The sequence below is a fragment of the Geotrypetes seraphini genome, chromosome 1 (assembly GCF_902459505.1).
Source record: "Geotrypetes seraphini chromosome 1, aGeoSer1.1, whole genome shotgun sequence".
In the NCBI taxonomy this organism is placed as follows: Eukaryota; Metazoa; Chordata; class Amphibia; order Gymnophiona; family Dermophiidae; genus Geotrypetes; species Geotrypetes seraphini.
Genome location: NC_047084.1, coordinates 406,660,634 through 406,682,433, shown reverse-complemented (window position 1 = coordinate 406,682,433; position 21,800 = coordinate 406,660,634). Strand labels below are relative to the sequence as shown.

Genomic DNA, 21,800 nt, shown 5'->3' with positions numbered 1-21,800 from the left:
CTTCGAAAAATTGCAAGCCATGGAATCGAGGGTGAAATATTCATGTGGATTAAAAACTGGTTGGCGGATAGGAAACAGATGGGAGTAAATGGACAGTACTCAGACTGGAAAAGCGTCATGAGTGGAGTGCCGCAGGGTTCGGTGCTTGGACCCGTGCTCTTCAACATATTTATAAATGACCTGGAAATTGGTACGACGAGTGAGGTGATTAAATTTGCAGACGATGCAAAGTTATTCAGAGTAGTGAAGACGCAGGAGGATTGTGAAGACCTGCAATGTGACAAACACGCTCGAGAAATGGGCTGAGACATGGCAAATGAGGTTTAACGTGGATAAGTGTAAGGTGATATATGTTGGTAATAAAAATCTTATACATGAATACAGGATGTCCGGTGCAGTACTTGGAGAGACCCCCAGGAAAGAGACTTGGGAGTATTGGTCGACAAGTCAATGAAGCTGTCTGTGCAATCTGTGGTGGCAGCAAAAAGGGTGAACAGAATGCTGGGAATGATTAAGAAGGGGGATCATGAACAGATCGGAGAAGGTTATCATGCCGCTGTACCAGGCCATGATACGCCCTCACCTGGAATACTGCATCCAGCAATGGTCGTCATACGTGAAGAAGGACATGGTACTACTCAAAAGGGTCCAGAGAAGAGTGACTAAAATGGTTAAGGGGCTGGAGGAGTTGCCGTACAGTGAGAGATTAGAGAAACTGGGCCTTTTCTCCCTTGAAAAGAGGAGATTGAGAGGGGACATGATAGAAACATTCAAGATAATGAAGGGACTAGACATAGTAGATAGTTGTTCATCCTCTCCAAGGTAGAGAGAACGAGAGGGCACTCTCTAAAGTTAAAAGGGGATCGATTCCGTACAAATGTAAGGAAGTTCTTCTTCACCCAGAGAGTGATAGAAAACTGAAACGCTCTTCTGGAGGCTGTCATAGGGGGAAACACCCTCCAGGGATTCAAGATAAAGTTAAACAAGTTCCTGCTGAACCAGATCGTATGCAGGTAAAGCTAGTCTCAGTTAGGACACTGGTCTTTGACCAAAGGGCCGCTGCGTGAGTGGACTGCTGGGCACGAGGAACCACTGGTCTGACTCAGAAGCGGCAATTCTTATGTTCTTATCATTTTTTGCATTGCTTCCATTACAGCCTTCTTTTTGATACATAATATCTTTAAATCTGTTTAGCAAGGCATTGCTTCTTTTTTGTATCATGATTGGTATGTATGCCATTTACTTTTTCTAAGCATCCCCCGTCCATCCCGTTTGGCTTTTTATGCATTATTTTTTAAGATTAATTTATTTGCATTTCACAGCTTTCAGCAGCTGTTTTTCACTTGGTTTTTATTCTGTGTATTGTGATATAACTCATCATTATTTATTACTTTTTAATATAGGTTTTTTACATTTAGTTTTTTTTAAATTTATCCAACACTTGCTTTTATCATCAGTTCTTTCGTATTGTATGAATCTCAATATCTCTTGTCCTAGCATCACTAGCCATATATCATCTGGACTATTGGTCTATCTTTTTCGCACCATCACTCCCTTCATTTTTCCCACATTCTCTCTCACATATGTATCACCCCCATTCACATTGTTCACAATCTCATTCATCGGCGACTATACTTGTCCATCTTCATTGGCACATAATCATTTTCATGATTTATTATTCCAATCACACTGTCCAATCTTCTATATATCTTGGGAACCAAATGACACAATGGCACCTCATTATCACTCACACAGAATATTTTAGTATAGTCATATTTCAATTATCATTTTAGGACCCTTGAGGAAGGCTTTTTATGCCGAAACACGGACCGTGTCGGGTCCGTATTGCACCTGCTTGTATAGAATAAAACATTATCAATAGGGGATTATATTTCTAATAAATCATCTGACCAAGGAACATTGAGTCCACAGTTTCTTTTCTTGTTTTGGACCTCAATAATGGAAACCCAGAATGCTAAACGTAAATTGAAATGTAGGAAACATTTTGTTGATATGGTTCAAATATATACCACTCCTGTCTCCTAGGGCCTGTACATGATCCTAAAATACCATGGATGGAAGAGATAATAGGTAAAAATGATCAACTATTATGAGTTTATGGAAAGGAAAGGGACAGAGGATGGGATTTCAGAATAAAAGCATAGGCCACTTACATTACTAAAATGCTATACAGGGTATCGATGGATGAAGGAGGAGAAGGAAGAATCAGTAAGGGTGATTGTTGAATATGCCTCAATTGTTAACCTTTTTATATACTGCTTTGTTTACTAATGGAAGTTTGAAGATATTTGCATGTGCTTTAATCACTAATAAAAACAGATAAACAATAGAGACACATTCTAGGTTCACTTTATAAACAGGCTTATAAAATACCTTTCTGGTCTTCTCATAGAGGTGTCCTGTTACAAAAATCAGGTTCTTGATGTAGACCATATGAATATATTATTACTTCTTACCTCATGCTAGGAATGGCATGATATCCCAGTCGGAAAGTCACACTGTCAGAAGCCAGATTATCTTGTACCACCTTTTCCCCGATCTTGTGCATGTGCTGTAGTAATTCCAAATGCTCCTTTTTTATGGCTTTCAAACTAGAGACAGCTTCCCAGGGCAAAACTAACCAGTGATACCGGGCTTTGGGATATTTGTCCTTGATAACCACAACCCTTTCATCTTGATAAACCTGGTACAAACATGAAGATGTGGCAGCATTTGTTACTGCACAGATACATGTGGGTTGCATGCTATTTTCAAAATTACTTTAACTGGTCAAAATACAGTATATTTAAGTGCAGTCTGTTGTGTATAAATCAACAAAAAAGCTACAGACCCAAACAATCATTCTTATATTCCTAATAAACGAAGTAACACTGTTCTTTTCTCATCTTTTCATAGTTACTTATCCATCAGTCCGACTCACATATTTCTAGAGACATCAGAAGCGGCACTCTAAATACAAAGTTTATAGAGTTTCTTTGCTGCTGGGCTTCCTCATTGGCTCATGTATTTATCTTAAACTAGTCTTTAAGCCCGTTACATTAACAGGTGCTAGAATAGATGTCTGTCTGTCTTTTTTTCTTTCTCTCTCTCTCCTAGGTCGCTGTCTGTCTGTCTTTTTTTCTTTGCCTCTCTCTCCTTGGATGCTGTCTGTCTTTCTTTCTGTCTGTCTCTCTGGCCACCTATCTGTCATTCTTTCTGTCTGTCTCTCTCCCTGGCCCCCTGCCTGCCTGTATTTCTCTGTTGCGCCATGCCTGCCTGTCTCTCCGTGGCCCTCTTCTGTCTCTAACCCAGATAGCTGTCTGCCCCTCAGCACACTCCTCCCCCCAAAGCAGCCCCCTTTTCCTATCCCCCTCCACTTCCCTATGGAGCAGTAGTAGAATTTTTACCAGCATGGGACACCTCACAGCACCCGCACAACACCCTCCTGCCATTGCTGAGACAAACCGCCGCTTAATCCACTGCACGCACCCCCAAGCCGGCGCACGCACCGCAAGCTGCCCCAAGCCGGCACACGCACTGCAAGCTGCCCCAAGCCGGCGCACGCACCGCAAGCCGCCCCATGCACCGCAAATGGAATGCGGCCACGGAGGTACACATCACGGCGGCAGGGATCACGGCCTCGTAAGTGTGCATGTGCACTTAGGGTTTTATTATAGAGGATAAGTCATTTTAAAGTGCTTTATTTATATGTTTAACATATATTTATATAATTTCTACTTATCTGAACAGCTAAAGTTATATAATTTCCACTTATCTGAACAATTAAAGTAATTTTGAAAGTAGCTTACAATCTCAAATTAAGGAGAAGGTAGATGAAGCATTTCGTGTGGGGATGTTAGCATCAAGAGAAAAATCTTTTCTTTGTCCTCCTTATCTGACTACATCTCAAATCTATTTTCTTCCAAAGGTACACAAGGACTTGTTAACACCCATAGTCTCAGTGAGAAATTCAGCTCTTGAACCCTTAGCTCAATTTATAGATGTATTTTTACAATCTAGAGCAAAGCAAGTGAAATCTTTCCTACATTCGAAAATGGGGAGAGAGGAACTCATTTAGGAAAATGTTAAAGACTCAACTATTTGTAGATGCATTTCTTTGAATAATTGACTTTATATAAGATTGAATCTGCCTGCTTTTGTTCTTAATTTGTATTGACTTTTAATATTTTATGTATGTAATTCCTTGTAACTCATTTTGGAAAAAAAGTTATAGAAATTTTAAAAATAAATAAATACTCATGTATTACAGCTAATTGGTGACACTGAACTTCCACATCAAGTGATTTTGGTGTCCTTTGATATCGTTTCTTTATACACCAAAATATCTCAAGAGGCAGCACTAGGGGTGATCTATAAAATTATAATGAAAAGATTAGCCCCTCAACGCATTCTTAATGGACTTGGCATTAGAGAATGACACGGGGAGCGATCCCCGCAGGGAGCCGCGGCGTGGCGGCGGTTTGGCTGCGGGTTATGGAGACTCCATAGCCAAATCGCCGCAGACACGGGGACAAAAGTTTTCACCGCCCACAAAAACGGTGAAAAGATTTGTCCCCACAGGCCAATGTACCCCCTTCTAAGTACCGCTATTTACCTTGTCTTCACCGTGTGTCTTTGGTTCGGGACCGGGTGTTTGATTTTTTTTCCGGCGGCCATGTTTGTCTCCGCCATGTGGTCTGTCTCCTCCAACTCTCTACCCGACTTGCACGTTGCCGCATTGACTCCGCCCCCCAATATACTGGCTCCTCATTTGATTCGTGGCATCCCCTGCCGGCTCAAGAGCTGTGAGGAGCTGTGCCTAGCGATTGCTCTGCTGATTCGCAGCGTCCCCTGCCGGCTCAAGAGCTGTGATCAGCTGATCAGGAAGAGGAGCTGTGCCTAGCGATTGCTCTGCTAAGCAAGTACCAGGCACAGCCCCTCTCCTCTTTTACCGTACAAACAGCATTACTAGTTGTGTGAGCATAGCCTGGTAAAAGGAAATCGTTCCCAACCCAGCATTTTTAACTGGAATTGATGGAGCTTTATGCATCATACCCTTAGTATATTGAAATATGCTCACTATGCAATGACATGCCCACAGGGGGCTCGAATGGAACACACAGCAGTGCCATTCCCAGACTAGGAAATCAGCCATTTTCGGTAACCTGCAAATGCTTGGCCAGATGCTTTCCCACCACCTTTAAGAGATATTTAATCCTTTATTTAATTGCAAAAATCCTGAATTACCATAGGAAAATCAGGACCCAATCATTTTTTTGCAGTCTGTTAAATGGACAGTACTATGCAGATCATGCAGTAACAGCCTTTTGTTCATTTCTGCACTGGAAAAAGGATCATTTCATATCCATGTGCAATGTTATTGCGGAGGGGGCCTGGTAATTAGAACCACGAGTCATCTGTTCTCTTCCCTCTAATACACACCTTGCTCCTTTTCGGTAAAGCCTTAAGTCAGCAAACCTTCCACAAAACGAGATTCATATATCACTGCCTGACATGGAACAAAAGGTAAATTGCATTGCTCAAGAAAAGCAGGAAAGGGAGACCTCAGAGAAAGAATAAATGTATGCTGCGGTGACGGTGACGGGGCGGTGAATGGGGTAGCAGTGGCGGTGACGGAGCGGTGAAGGGAATGGCGGTGACAGGGCGGTGCAGAGGATGGTGGGCCGGGGACGGGGACAAATTTTTTCCCCGTGTCATTCTCTACTTGGCATCCTTAGTAATAAATAAGAATTACAGTAAAATCTTGGTTTGCGAGCATAATTCATTCCAAAAACATGCTTGTAATCCAAAACACTTGTATATCAAAGCGAATTTCCCTATAATAAATAATGGAAACTCAAGACGATTCGTTCCACAACCCAAAAACTTTAATACAAAATAATACACGTGCTTGTATTGCAAGACCTCGCACATTTAGAACAATCACTACACTCCTGCAGTGTCAGAGAAAGAAGAACCATCGGTTCAGTTGTGATTGTGTGATGTATGTATACTCATAGTTACTTGTATTGCAAGACCTTGCTTGTTTAGAGCAGTCACTACACTCCCTCAGTGTCAGAGAGAGAACCATCGGCTGTATACTGTATGTACTTGTACTGCAAGACCTTGCTTGTGTGTCAAGTTAAAATTTAATAAAATGGTTTGCTTGTCTTGAAAAACACTTGCTCACCAAGTTATTTGCAATCCAAGGTTTTTCTGTACTTCTTTTTTCAAAATGATTTTTTCAACAAATTCAGGGAATAGTGATGGGGCCCCATTGGTCCCATCAATAGCCACATTATTTGTGGCAAAATTTGAGGAATAGTAGTACATTTATCAGTCACAGTTTTTTTTACCATGTCCTTTTCTGGAAGAGGTATTTGGATGATATCATTTGCATTTGGACAAGTACTGAACATTTACAGCAATTTTTCAGCTGGATGAATTCTCTTACCAAGCATCTTCAATTTACAATCACTTTTCAGCCTAATTGGATTGATTTCTTAGATGTTCATCTTTTTTGCCAACAAAATAAATTATCATCGACTCTTTATAAAAAAAACCACAACATGAACATCCTACCTGCATCACAATAGCTTTCACCCAGCCCATTTGAAACAGAGTCTGCCAGCAAGTCAATTCTTACGGATTCGCAGAATGTGCTCCTCTAAGTAGGATTTTAAAATTTCAGGCAGTTTTGATGATGGATCGTTTTAGAACCTATGGATATCCTGAGGATGTCATTAGATGAGCTTTTTTACGGGCAAAGTTTTTAATAGGGAGCTGTTACTTCAATATCAATCTAGAACACAAGAAGACAATTGTAGCAGTGTTTCCTTTTTCCTCTCAGAGTGGTATTTTAAAAAAGATTATCCTTAAAAATTGGTCTATTTTGGAAATCTAAGAGGAATTTGCTAATCCACCAGTATTTGTTTACCGCAACCACCGCCAGCACCTATCCGCTTCCCAACGACCACCTCGTGGTCCACTGCGGCCAGCCCTAGCGGAAACAGGAAGTTGTCAGAGGGCGGGCCACAGTGGAGAGATGGTGAGGCCAGCGGCAGCACAGCGCAGAGCTTTTCTTTGAAGTGAAACGTGGCGGGAGGGTGAGCAGGCGAGGGAGAGAAGTAGATGCCGGCAGGGGCGCCTGTACCCTCCCCCCCCGTTCCGATGTCTATGGAGGTTTCTCTGGCAGTGAGTAAGGGCAGGAGGGGGGAGTCGCCGGCGTGTTTCCGGCCTCCGTGTTCGAAAATGGAATTCGACATGGAGGGACACAGCACACTGTCAGGAAACATGCCGTCCTAAGTGTGTATGCATGCTTAGGATTTTATTATAGAGGATATAGGTTAAACATATAAATAAAGCAGCTTAAAATTACTTATTTAAGATAAATATATGAGCCGATGAGGAAGCCCAGTGGCAAAGAAACTCTATAAACTTTGTATTTAGAATGCTGCTTCTGAAGGCTCTAGAAATATGTGAGTTGGACTGATGGATAAGTAACTATGAGAAGAAAAGAAAAGAACAGTGTTACTTCATTTATTAGGAATATAAGAATGATTGTTTGGGTCTGTAGCATTTTGTTACTTTCAAAATACAGTATTCCAATAACAGGATACTTGGACAGTTAGGGGGAATATGACATAAGGGTAATGTGACCATATGCCCCGTTTTGAATGGGACTGTCCCGTTTTTAGATCCCCTGTCCCGTTGTCCCTACACACAGTTCGGGACGCCGAAATGTCCCGTTTTCAGAGACAGCGTCCTGAAGCTGTGAGTGTGGGCAATGGGACAGGTGATTGTATCCCCTCCCTCCCTGCCATGCCAAAGACAGCTTGCTTGTGTGCCTCCCTTCCCTCCAGTGCCCAAAGCCTGGCCTATCGCCAATTCAACCCCCCTCGGGTCCACCACCGCCTGCTGCTGCTTGCTGCCCGCTGCAACTGAAGAAAAGGAAGGTCCAGGCGCCGGCCCACAAGCCTTCTTCCCAACATCAATCTGATGTCGGAGATGAAGTTCCGGGCCAGACAGGCAGTGATTGGGCTAGCCCGCAATTTCCTCTCCGACGTCAGAATTGACGTCAAGTTTCAAGTTCATTAAAATCTTTTTATACCACCAAATCAGACTTTAAGGCGGATGTACATACCATATTGAAAATACATGTATTTAAAAAAATACAAGGTACAACAAGACTTAACAATTGCAAGACTGAAGGGAGTCAGTAAGACTACATTATTTATAGAAAAAGAACAAGTGGAACGGACAATAGGAAGGGAGCAGATATCTCATGAATCAATCAGGTTTAAAGAGAAAGAGAGCATCTTAACAGGACGGTTTAATGTTAAAAGCATCCTTGAATAGGTAGGTTTTGAGTTTAGACTTGAAGTCTGAAATAGTCATGTGTTCTCTTAAATACTTTGGAGCGGCATTCCACAAAGTGGGAGCGGTAATTGAAAAAAAAAAATGTATGGTCACATTGTATTAATATGTCTCAGGGAAGGTACAGCAAGAAAGTTTTGGGAAATGGAGCGGAAGGTTCTTTGGGGATCATGAGGAATCAGTATTCTATTCAAGAAATTAGGGGAATTGGAAGAATGGATTTTAAATGTTAACAGAAGAATTCTATGTTCTATAGGAAGCCAGTGGGCATTGATAAATAGCGGCGTGACTTGGTCATATTTTTTGACCTTAAATATAACCTTAATAGCTGTATTTTGCACAATCTGCAGGTGCGTAATTTCTTTTTGTGTTATTCCTTTATAGAGGGAATTACAGTAGTTGGGAAGAAGGCTTGTGGGCCGACGCCTGGACCTTCCTTTCTTTCAGTTGCAGCAGGTGGCGGGGGGGGGAGTGGGTGGTTTGAATCAGCGGTATGCCAGGCTTCGGGCTCTGGAGGGAGGGAGGCAGACAGGCAGGCTGGCTTTGGTACGGCAGGGAGGGAGGGAGGTAGGAAGGCAGGCTTTGGGGGAGGGGGTGAGACATAGGTTGGAAGGCAGTGAGGGGGGCATAGGAAGGAGGGAGGGAGAAAGGAAGGAGAGAAAGAGGCATAGAAATTGGGGAGGGGGGGGGTTGTAAGCAGAAGAAAGACTAGAGAGAGAAAGGCTTGGACCAAAGGGGAAAGACAGGAGGCAGATGCAGACAAAGGGGGAGAGACCCTGAGGAAGAGCAGAGAGAGGCAAGATAAAAGGAGAACCGACACTGGATCTGGGGAGGGTAACAGAGGGAAAAGAGATAGAGACCTGGATCCAAAGGGGATGGAGAGAGAGAAAGAAGGAAGGAAAGAAAGAAATCACCCAACAACAAAGGTAAGAAAAATGATTTTATTTTAAATTTAGTGATCAAAATGTGTCAGTTTTGAGAATTTATATCTGCTGTCTATATTTTGCACTATATTTGTCTATTTTTCTATAGTTACTGAGGTGACATTGCATATTTTAAAGTCATCTGCCTTGACATCTTTGAAAACCCCCCAAATATTACATTACATTACATTAGGGATTTCTATTCCGCCATTACATTGCGGTTCAAGGCGACTTACAAAAATTTATAAAATGGGGTTACAAAGGGAGAACAATTGATTTACTAGAGTAGTAAAGAGTGGATCTTTTGACATATCTCGGTTTGTTAAGATTAAGGCGGCTTATAAAAGAATTATAGAAGGGGGTTACAATGGAAGCAAAATTGTCATTACTAGGGTAGTAAAGAGTAGATCTTTTGTCAATTTTAGCGTTGAAAAGTATAGTTTTTATTTCTTTTCTGAATGTCTTGTAGTCTGGGGTGGTCATCAGAAGGTTGGAGATCTGGTTGTCTAGCCTTGCGGCTTGAGTGGCCAGGAGGCGGTCATGTAGTTTTGATCGTTTTACTTCTTTGATCGGAGGGGGTATGAATGGGGAATGCGTTTTTCTGTGTCTGGTTGTGGATGCTTGGAGAGGCGGTTGTTCAGGTAGGATGGGCTGCCTCAGTTTAGGGTTTTAAATAACATGCAGTAGAATTTAAATTGTATTCTTTCTTGGATTGGTAGCCAATGTGAGTTGATGTAAGCTTCTGTGATATGGTCATGTTTTCTCAATGAGTAGATGAGTCTCAAAGCTGTATTTTGGATTGTTTGTAGTTGTTTGGTCATAGTAGCAGGGCATGGAAGGAAGAGGATGTTGCAGTAGTCCAGCAGTCCTAGGATTAGGGATTGTACTATAAGCTGGATTTGTGTTCTTTCAAAGAATTTCCGGACTAGTCTCAGGTTTCTCATGATTGCGTAGGATTTCTGTATTGTTTTATTTATTTGCGGTTGCATGGTACAGCATCTGTCTATAGTCATTCCTAGTAGTTTTATGGTGGTTTGGATGGGGTAGTTGATTGAGTTTAGTTCTAAGTTGGTTACGGTTTGGACTTTGTCATTTTCGAGGAGGATGAATTTGGTTTTGTCTGGGTTGAGTTTAAGTTTGTGATCTTTCATCCAGGTCGTAACAGTTTCTAGTGTTCTATATAGTATATTTGTCATGGTGGCCTTTGGCTGATCATATGGTATGAGAATGGTAATGTCATCTGCGTAACTATAGGTGGTTATGCCTAGATTGTCCAGATGTATTCCGAGGGAGGCGGTGTATAGGTTAAAGAGGGTAGGGGATAGTGGGGATCCCTGTGGTACTCCACAGGGGTTTGACCAAGGTTCAGATTTTTCTTTGTTTGATTTTACACTGTAGGTTCTGGATTTTAGGAAGCCTTCAAACCAAGAGTATACTTTATCTGAGATACCTATTGCATCCAAGATTTGCAGAAGGATATTATGGTCAATTAGGTCAAATGCTGCAGTCAGGTCCAGTTGTATGAGAAGCATTTTTTTCCCTGTGCTGAGGTGTTGTCTGATTGTGTCCATAAGGGAACCTAGAAGTGTCTCTGTGCTGAAGTTGGTTCTGAAGCCAGATTGCATGGGGTGGAGTATGTTATGGTCATCCAGATAATTGGTGAGGAGTTTGGCTACTAGGCCTTCTGTAAGTTTGACGTATAGCGGTATTGATAAATAATAAATGATAATTAACATTTTCTCTGTGTACAATGTGCTTTGTGTTTTTTTAAAAATTTATGGTTACCATTATGAATTAATAAGATATTATGTGTACATGAAAAATGAATGGAAGAAATTGGGGGCGGGATTAGGAGCAGGGCGGGACTGACAATTAATAGATGTCCCATTTTGATGAAAAAAATTAATGGTCACGTTATGTAAGGGGCATTATACAGTAAGTGGAGCCTGTTTGTCTGCATTCAAATCAATTATTACAATTCTGACCTGCATGGTAGGGTCTTGCATAGAGGTCTTCAGGCCCTGGCTCCAATGCCCAGTATGACTCTGAAACATAAAAGACAATATTGTTCCCAGTTACAAGACAAAAGAATTGGGGAGGGCAAGGAAAATGGAAACATGGCTTCAGTATAGGCCAAGTTCACACTACACAGGGAAAATATTTATAACAAAAAGTCAGTCCAAATATATGTATTAAGTCTAAACAAGACCTGACTATACTGAAACCTAGTGCTGAGAGAGTGAAGATGCTTTATAATTTATGCTCAGAAAGTGAAACTCTGAAGAGGGGGTGAAAACCCTCTCTTAGGGTAAGAGTTTACCGTCCAGTCATTGCATAGGAAGTTCAACATCCCTCTCTGAGAACTAGTGAGTAAAAATATGAAAAAATTTTCATTTCAATACTATTGATATAGTATAGTATTGAAATGAAAATTTTTTCATATTTTTACTCACTAGTTCTCAGAGAGGGATGTTGAACTTCCTATGCAATGACTGGACGGTAAACTCTTACCCTAAGAGAGGGTTTTCACCCCCTCTTCAGAGTTTCACTTCTCTGAGCATAACTTATAAAGCATCTTCACTCTCTCAGCACTAGGTTTCAGTATAGTCAGGTCTTGTTTAGACTTAATTCAGTATAGGCCAGGCTCACTATTAAAACAATACAGGCAAACCACCTTCCCTAACCTCCCCCTCCATGCGCTCCCAAGAGAGGTGGTGGAGAGTAAAACTGTGACTGAGTTCAAAGAAGCGTGGGATGAACACAGAAGATTTAGAATCAGAAAATAATATTAAAGATTGAACTAGGCCAGTTACTGGGCAGACTTGTACGGTCTGTGTCTGTGTATGGCCGTTTGGAGGAGGATGGGCAGGGGAGGGCTTCAATGGCTGGGAGGGTGTAGATGGGCTGGAGTAAGTCTTTTTTTTTTTTTTTTTTGTAAATAATTTTTATTGTTAAAGCAGCCAACAGCAATACAAGACTCAGGGCCAATAGCCCTGTAACAATCAATGAACAAAAGATCCAGAACAAGAGAACACGCCCACGAGGGCAGCAGACATAAACTACCAATAAACATAAGGAACAAAGATTCAAGGGCAAACAGGTACATTCCCAAAAAAAAAAAAATATAAGAATAAATCAGCAAAGCCCGAACACTAGGAGCAAAAGTCTCCCAACAGTGAAAGCAAAGGAAGGAAAAACCTCCCGTGGGAAAGTAAGCCATAGCCGCAATAAACATTTAGTTTATCAACCCCAGAACATCCATACCACACAACCAAACCAATAGCAAGCACCACTCAAACAGACCGTACCATATTAATCGCAACACTCAGGAAACCCATACTACCCCCCACCCAGCCCCAGTCATACCAACCCATACATACCATCCACACAGACCAGCCTGAGAGAGAAGGGGGGGGGAGGGGTCGAAAGCCCCAGTGCCGGAAATTAAAAACAAACAAACTGAGTCATGAAGAGGCCGCAGAAACCGCCGCCTCCACCGCCAGTCTGGCCGCTCTCCACAAGAAAACATAAGATTGGTGATCCCCAGAGAGGGCATCCTTGTAAGCATGGATTTCAAAGGCAGCAACCTCCAACAGTCTCTGGAGCCACTGGTGAAAAGAAGCCGGAGTCGGCGACACCCAATGTTGCAACAGCAGTCTCTTCACCAGCAAAAGCGCAGTGTATAGAAATTTCCGCTGCGGTAGTGTAAACCCCCCAAGAAGAAGATCTCTCTGATCCCCCAATAACAACAAGCCATATTCCCTAGGCACCCCTCTCCCAATCAGGTCGTCCAAAAAGGGAAGAACCTGGAGCCAAAGAGCCACATGTGGACACTCCAAAAACATATGTACTAGGGTGCCCTGGGCCTTCTGGCAATGGGAACAGCGAGCATCATCCCAGAGACCCATAATCTTGCCCCGGGTTCTAGAAATATAGGCACGATGCAAAATTTTGAATTGCATTTCCTTAAGATCAGCAGGCCCCGCCAGGAGAAAAATATTGGCAAAAAGATCCAACACTTGGGCTCCCGTATAGTCACCATCCAAATCCCGAGACCACAGGCCAGCTACCCTCTCCAGATAAGGTGCTGTAGGGGCGAACTTGAGGACCCTGTACCAGGTGGCTAGCCGGTTCATCTGTGCTGGTACCATCACCAATTGGGCATCCCATCTACCCAAGGACCACTGCATCCCCCATTGGCGCTCCAGTGAAGAGCAGTAATGGCGCACCTGTAAGTAGGCCCAAAAATGAGTAGCGGGAAGGTCCCATCGGGCCCTGAGTTGTTCAAAGGTAGGAAAAATCCCCCCCCCCGTCTCATGAATATGGCGTAAACTGACACAGCCCCTTAACTCCCATAGCTTAAATCCCGAGGCACCCATCCCCGGAAGAAAGACAGCATTACCAACCAAAGGAAGAAAAGGAGACGCCTGAGGGGTACGGCCCTGTTTCCGGCGCCACCACCTCCACGCCATGCGCAGGGGACGCAAAAAAGCGAACCGAGGACCCGCTCCTATCACCCTCCGCGACTCCACATGCAGCAAGGAAAGAAAGGAGTGAGGTTCGCACCATGCTGACATCCAGCCCGATGGGGAAAATCTGCATTCTCCCGTAATACCTTCATGCACAAACCGCATCAAAGACGCTACATTATACAGCCGAATATCCGGTAAGTTCAAACCTCCCAACCGGACATCCAAAGATAGAGTACTGGAGCTAATTCTGGCTGCCTTGTTTCGCCATATAAAAGAGCTCAAAATAGATTTAAAAGTCCGTTCATCTTTGGTAGTAATCCACAAAGGAATAGTCTGTAACAGGGTACAACAGTTTAGGGAGCAAAACCATCTTAAATAAAGCCACCCGCCCCCATAAGGTCAGGGGCAAATCTTCCACTTGATGCAAAGGGCACGGATAGCCTCAAGATGGTGAAGAACATTATAGCGATTATATAAGAGAGGGTTGTGTGCTCAGATAGACCCCCAAATAGCGCATCGGCTTTCGTACAGGTGGGATGGGAAGCCCATCATGCCAACGTTCCGGATGCTCGGACGCTAAAGGAAGTAGTTCAGATTTGGCACAGTTGACTCGGAGGCCCGAAATTATTCCCAAAGGCCCCGAACAACCTGTAGGGCCCTGGGCAGGTGAAGCGAAGCATCCTCGAAATAGAGGAGAATGTCATCTGCAAAAAGATTAATGCGACTTTCTCGCGCTCCTATCCGTATGCCCTGAATAACCGGATCCGATCGCATTTTAACCGCCAAAGGCTCAATAGCAAGGAGAAACAGTAGCGGTGACAACGGGCAGCCCTGACGCGTCCCTCTCTCCAGGGGGAAAGGGATGGTGAGATGAGCTTGGAGGAGCTTGGAGGAGGCTTAGGAGAGAGAGCTTGGAGGAGGCTTAGGAGAGAGCGAGGACACGAGGGAGGAACAGCAGGCGAAGGCAGGCAGAGTGGGGTAGCGGCGAGAGAAAGCTCCGCCCACCCCCCACGAGTCACCAGTAGCGTCGGAGCGCCCGGACTCCCCCTTAAAAGGAGGAGAACCGCGGCGCCAGGGCACTTGCTTCGGGCCGAGTCGGGGAGGTAGCAGGCACAAGCAGGCACCAGGAGAGAGCTTGGAGGAGGCTTAGGAGAGAGCGAGGACACGAGGGAGGAACAGCAGGCGAAGGCAGGCAGAGTGGGGTAGCGGCGAGAGAAAGCTCCGCCCACCCCCCACGAGTCACCAGTAGCGTCGGAGCGCCCGGACTCCCCCTTAAAAGGAGGAGAACCGCGGCGCCAGGGCACTTGCTTCGGGCCGAGTCGGGGAGGTAGCAGGCACAAGCAGGCACCAGGAGAGAGCTTGGAGGAGGCTTAGGAGAGAGCGAGGACACGAGGGAGGAACAGCAGGCGAAGGCAGGCAGAGTGGGGTAGCGGTGAGAGAAAGCTCCGCCCACCCCCACGAGTCACCAGTAGCGTCGGAGCGCGAAGGAGCCTTGTGAAGGAGCCAGGCGCCCAGCAGCTACATCTAAACCACAAACTGTAGGTATTTTCTTCTCTTACTCATTCTCTTTCTCTTCTTTTTCAGGTAGCTGCACGCCAGGCACCACTTTTACACCTCACACACACTGAGAGACTAAAGAAAGGAGAAGAAGAAATGGAGGCAGCAGGCACCCAGCGGAGCTTCCCAGTCTACTGCACAGAGTGTCATATGTATGACTATCTCCCCTCCGGGAGGCAGGCGTACATATGCAGTCGGTGTCAGGAACTGGAAAGCCTGAAGAATGAGGTCGGGAGACTGCAGGTCAAGGTCCAGGAGCTGGAGGGGCTCCGTACTTTAGAAGAACCGTGCTGGGCAACTGAGGACCCCACCAGAGACAGCCACATTGGGGAGCAAGTTAGGGATCTCGAGAAATTCATCGAGGAGGCCCTGCAGGATGGTGGGGGTACAGGATCACCAGCAAGTCGGACAGGACCCAACTGATGAAAGACAGAATCCACCAGATGGAGGACGGAATCCACCAGACGCCGGGGGAGAAGGACTTTGTGGAATATCCGAGCAGAGAGAGGAGGCCAAGACCCACCAGAACTCTGAAGGAGAAGTAGAGGACCACACCAAAGATACAGACTTAAGACCAAAAAGGAAACTGAAGAAGGGGAAATCTGCAGTCATAGTGGGTGACTCAATCCTGAGAGAAGTTGACAGTCACGTAGCAGGAGGGAGAGAGGACCGGCTAGTGACATGTCTCCCAGGGGCAAGAACGAAGGACATCACCGACAGAATCGAGAGGATCCTGGAAGGAGCGGAGACAGAGGAGACAGCGGTGATAATCCACGTTGGAACAAACGACGTCAGCAGAAGAAATTACAGCAGGACTACACTAACCGAGCAGTTCCAGACCCTGGGAAGGAAGTTGAAGCTGAGGACACGGAAGATAGCTTTCTCAGAGATCCTGCCAGTACCGAGGGCAGATGTAAGGAGGCAGACCGAGCTGCAAGCCATAAACGCATGGCTGAGGAGATGGTGCGAAGAGGAAGGCTTCCACTTTGTAAGGAACTGGTCAACTTTTTGGGGTAAGAACAAGCTCTACAGGAGGGACGGACTGCACCTGAGCACGACAGGAACAAGAATGCTGGCAAATAACGTCAAGAGCACAATAGACAAGGCTTTAAACTGAGGAGAGGGGGAAAGCTGACAGTCGATCTGGTTGTCGACGCTTCGGGAAGGAATATCAAGGGAAGACACTGAAAGGGAAAAAATGCAAAGTAGGCCTCCAAGGCAAGCGGGAAAATTGCAAAAAAGAACTCAAAGACGACCTACAGGAGTTCAAGGAACAAGTGAAATTAGAGAGCGAAAAGAAGGAAAAACAGCAGGAACTAAAAGGACATGCAGAAAATGAGGAAGACAGCTGAGGACAAAGAAATCACACCATGGGAAGGGGACGAACAAAATGGGACTCAGGGGCTGGCACCCCAAGAAGGGGACAACAAGAGAATCAACCCACAAGGAAGAACAACAGGGAAAGTAAAAAACCAAAACTTAAATTGCTTGTACGCCAATGCAAGGAGTCTACGGACCAAAATGGGAGAGCTGGAAGTCATGGCCAACAAAGAGGACCTAGACATAATTGGAATCACAGAAACATGGTGGTCTGAGGACAACAAATGGGACGTAGTACTACCAGGTTATAAACTCTATAGGAAAGACAGGACATGTAAGAAGGGAGGAGGAATAGCGCTATACATAAAGGACTCCATTCACTCGACCAGAATGGATACGGCAACAAGGGCAGAAGGTTTGGAATCGCTATGGGTTAAGTTACCAGGAAGAAAGGGAACCGACACAAAATTGGGACTTTATTATCGCCCACCTGGACAGCCAGAAACAAGTGACAATGACCTAGAAGCAGAATTGAGGCAGGAATGCAAAAGCGGAAGGGTGACGGTTATGGGAGACTTCAACCACCCTGGGATAGACTGGAGCATTGGACACTCCAGCAGCGCGAGGGAAACAAAGTTCCTGGAGGCTGTGAGGGATTGCTTCTTGGAGCAGCTGGTCCAGGAACCGACACGAGGAGATACCACTCTTGACCTAATCCTCAACGGTCTAGGGGGACCCGCAAAGGAGGTGGTAGTAGTAGGGCCACTAGGAAACAGTGATCACAACATGATCCAGTACAAACTAGAAATGGGAACATCAAAAGTGAAGAGAACCACAGCGATGGCACTCAACTTCAGAAAAGGGAACTACGAAGCTATGAGGAAAATGGTGAGACATAAACTCAGAAACAGCTCACGGAAGATGGAGACGTAGAGAAAGCCTGGTCCCTACTCAAGAACACGGTGCAAAAAGCACAAAACATGTACATCCCCAGGTTTAGGAAAGGGCGCAAACAGAACCAAACAAAAAACAAGGTGTGGATAACAAAGGAAGTGAAGAAGGCGATAAGCGACAAGAGATCATCATTCAGAAAATGGAAAAAGGACCAAACTGAGGAAAACCGGAAGGAACACAAAAAACACCAGAAAGAGTGCCACCGAGTGGTTAGGGAAGCAAAAAGAGAATACGAAGAGAAGCTGGCTGGGGAGGCGAGAAACTTCAAACCGTTCTTTAGGTACGTGAAGGGGAGGCAACCGGCAAGGGAGGAAGTGGGACCATTGGATGATGGAACCAGAAAGGGAGTGGTAAGAGAGGAAAAAGAGGTAGCAGACAGGTTAAACAAGTTTTTCTCGTCGGTCTTCACGAGCGAGGACACATCCAATGTACCAGAACCTGAGGAGATTATAAGTGGGGATCTAGATGAAAAGCTGGAGCAAATAGAAGTAAGCCATGAGGACGTCCTACGACAGATAGATAGATTAAAAAGCGACAAATCACCGGGCCCGGATGGAATCCACCCAAGGGTACTAAAAGAACTGAGAAAGGAAATAGCGGAAACACTCCAGCAAATATGTAATCTATCATTGAAAACTGGGGAGATCCCGGAGGACTGGAAAATAGCAAATGTCACGCCTATCTTTAAGAAAGGATCAAGAGGAGACCCGGGAAACTACAGGCCGGTGAGCTTGACTTCGGTTCCGGGTAAGATGATGGAAGCACTTATTAAGGACAGCATCTGCGAGCACATGGAAAAAAAATGGGCAGCTGAGGGAGAGCCAACATGGCTTCTGCAAGGGAAGGTCTTGCCTCACAAACTTACTACATTTCTTTGAGGGAATAAACAGCCAGATAGACCAAAGGGGAACCCATAGACATAATTTACCTCGACTTCCAAAAAGCTTTCGACAAGGTACCCCACGAACGGCTGCTTAGGAAGCTGAGGAACCACGGAGTGGAGGGGGATGTATACCGATGGATTAAACACTGGTTGGCGGGCAGAAAACAGAGGGTTGGAGTGAAGGGCCAATACTCAGACTGGCAACGGGTCACGAGCGGAGTTCCGCAGGGGTCGGTGTTGGGACCGCTCCTGTTCAATATATTTATAGACGATCTGGAGACAGGGACGAAATGTGAGGTTATCAAATTTGCAGATGACACCAAACTCTGCAGCAGGGTTAGAACCACGGAAGACTGTGAAAACCTGCAAAGGGACCTAACGAAGCTGGAAGAGTGGGCCAAAAAGTGGCAGATGCGTTTTAATATAGAGAAATGCAAGGTCATGCATGTTGGGAAAAAGAACCCGATGTTCAGCTATACAATGGGGGGAACATTGCTAGATGTGAGTACCCATTGAAAGAGACCTGGGTGTGCTGGTGGATACAACAATGAAAGCATCAGCACAATGCGCGACAGCCTCAAAGAAAGCAAACAAAATGCTGGGTATCATCAAGAAGGGTATCACGACCAGGACAAAGGAAGTCATCATGCCACTGTACCGTGCAATGGTGCGCCCGCATTTGGAGTAGTACTGTGTCCAGTATTGGTCGCCGTACCTCAAGAAGGACATAGCATTGCTTGAGGGGGTCCAGAGAAGAGCGACGAAAATGGTAAGAGGTATGGAAAACCTCTCATATGCCGACAGGCTAGAACAGCTGGGGCTGTTCTCCCTGGAAAAGAGGAGACTTAGAGGAGACATGATACAAACTTTCAAGATCCTGAAAGGCATAGATAAGGTAGACAGGGGACAGATTCTTCAGACTGTGGGGAACAACAAGTACAAGGGGGGCACTCGGAGAAACTGAAAGGGGATAGTTTAGAACCAATGCCAGGAAGTTCTTCTTCACCCAGAGAGTGGTGGACACATGGAACGCACTCCCGGAGGTAGTGGTGGGGCAGAAGACACTACAGGGATTCAAAGAAGGTTTGGATAAATTCTTGAAGGAAAAGGGGATTGAGGGATACAGATAGAAGTAAGGATAGGTTTTTTTTAGGGCAGGGAACACTTGGACAGGTCATGGACCTGATGGGCCGCCGCGGGTGCGGACCGCTGGGTGCGATGGACCTCTGGTCTGATCCCGGTGGAGGCAACTTCTTATGTTCTTATGTTCTTATGACCATTTACCAGAAGTCGGGCTTGAGGAGAAAAATAGAGACTACGAACCCACTCCAAAAAGGCGCCATCCAGGCCATAGCGTCCCATGACCCAAAAAGGTACGACCACGAAATGCTGTCGAACGCCTTTTCCATATCGAGGCCAACTATAGCCGCTCTACTATCGTTCCCCCGCCGAGAGTGAATAGCCATAAGTGCACGGGTCAAATTCATAGAAGCGTATCTACCCGGCACAAAGCCCACCTGATCCTCATGGATGAGTAGGTGCAGAAAATTGTTCAAACGCTTCGCCAATATAGCGGCCAACAATTTCGCGTCTTGATTAAGAAGGGAGATGGGCCTGTAGGAGCCCACCTGGGATGGGTCCTTTCCAGGTTTGGGCAATAGAACAACATGGGCCATATTGTAGCTGTCGAGGGCTCTCTGGGAATGTGAAGTGTTAAAGCCGCCCCAAGAGATGGCGCAATGATGTCCGATAGAATCTTGTAATATTCAGGCCCATAGCCATCTGGGCCCGGAGATTTGGTAAGTTTGAGCCCCTTGATACCATGGACACTTCCAAGCTAGTGATAGGGGCGTTCAGTTGGTGTATCTGTGCGGGCGCGAGTTGAGGAAGCACGACGTCCTGGAAAAACAAATCTCTCTCCCCATCCTCGAACGGCCGATGGGCGTACAACTCCTGATAATACTTCACAAATTGTTGATGAATAGCAGTTTCTGTGGTATGCCTCCGACCCTGCGAATCTGTAATGGACGTGATCACCTGCTTCTTGCGGGATGGTCTAATTAAATGGGCTAGTAAACTACCCTGCCTTGCCTCCCCAGCGGTTGAAGGCGATAGCGATGAAAGTAAATATCCCGTTCCGCTCGGGCCGTTAGAATAAGATCTACTTGCCGCCGAATTTCCGTCAATCTAGTTTTATCTGTAAGGGACAAGCTACTTTGATGTCTGCGGCGTAACCGTTGCAGTTCGCCCGACAACTCCAGCAACTCTCGCTCTTGGCGTCGCCTCCTGCCCGCGGTATAGGCTATTATAAAGCCCCGAATAACTGCTTTGGAGGCCTCCCAAAAGAGGCTCGGGTCAATGTCGGGCTGGAAATTATTATCATAGTACTCCAACCATTTATCGCGGAGATACCTGCGAAAAGCAAGGTCCTTGTACAGATGACAGGGAAATCGCCAGATGTGTTCCTTGGGATCCGCCGTAATCTGAAGAGAGAGCAATACCGGGGAGTGATCCGACAAGGGTGCGTCTACAATGTCAACACCAGCGACCACCGTGAGTAGGGAGGAGGACAGCAGAAAGTAGTCTAATCGAGTATAAAGATTATGGGGGTTAGAAAAAAAAGTGTAACTGTGTTCTGTAGGGTGTAACACCCGCCAGATATCCACCAGCCCGAGTTGATGAGTGAGAAAATTCACCCCTTTACCACCATGGCCCCGTGGAAAAGTCTTTGGGGGAGCACTATCCAAGGTGGGATCAGCAGTGATATTAAAGTCCCCTCCTAGCACAAATTGGTAGCCCGGGTACTGTGTCAGCCGTGCCATCAACCCTGAAAAAAAACGATGAGAGTAAATATTGGGTGCATAGATATTACAAAGCGCCAATTTATGTCCCCATAACTCCCCCAGCACCAGCACAAATCTACCCTCCCCGTCCTGGACAACCTTATGCAAATGAAAGGGCAGCTGCCTGTGGATCAAGATAGCAACCCCTCGATGGCGGCTACTGTAGGAAGAATAATAGACCTCCCCCACCCATTCCCGTCTTAATTTCTCATGTTCTACGGTATTAAGGTGCGTCTCCTGCAGAAAAGCTATATCTACGCTCGCCTTGCGCATCCATGTCAATACCTTCTTTCTTTTGATAGGGGAGTGAAGCCCATCCACATTAAGGGTGGAAAGCTTCAATTGAACCATCCTCTATAAGCCCACGACAGGGAGAGAAAGAATGCACAACCACCCCATAAAAAATGGGGACGGACCCCCCAGCCAGGTCCCTCCCCCACAAACCAATAAAGAATCATATCCTTCAGGTATT

At 45.5% G+C, this 21,800-nt stretch overlaps 1 protein-coding gene across 1 annotated transcript in view; it reads right to left on the bottom strand.

Annotated features, from left to right (window-relative positions):
- Nucleotides 1-21,800, bottom strand: part of APTX (aprataxin) — a 165,882-nt gene that overhangs the window by 41,645 nt on the left and 102,437 nt on the right. Inside the window, 2 exon segments of the mRNA XM_033918223.1 lie at nt 2,478-2,704; nt 11,285-11,344. Coding sequence (XP_033774114.1) covers nt 2,478-2,704; nt 11,285-11,344 — 287 coding nt within the window.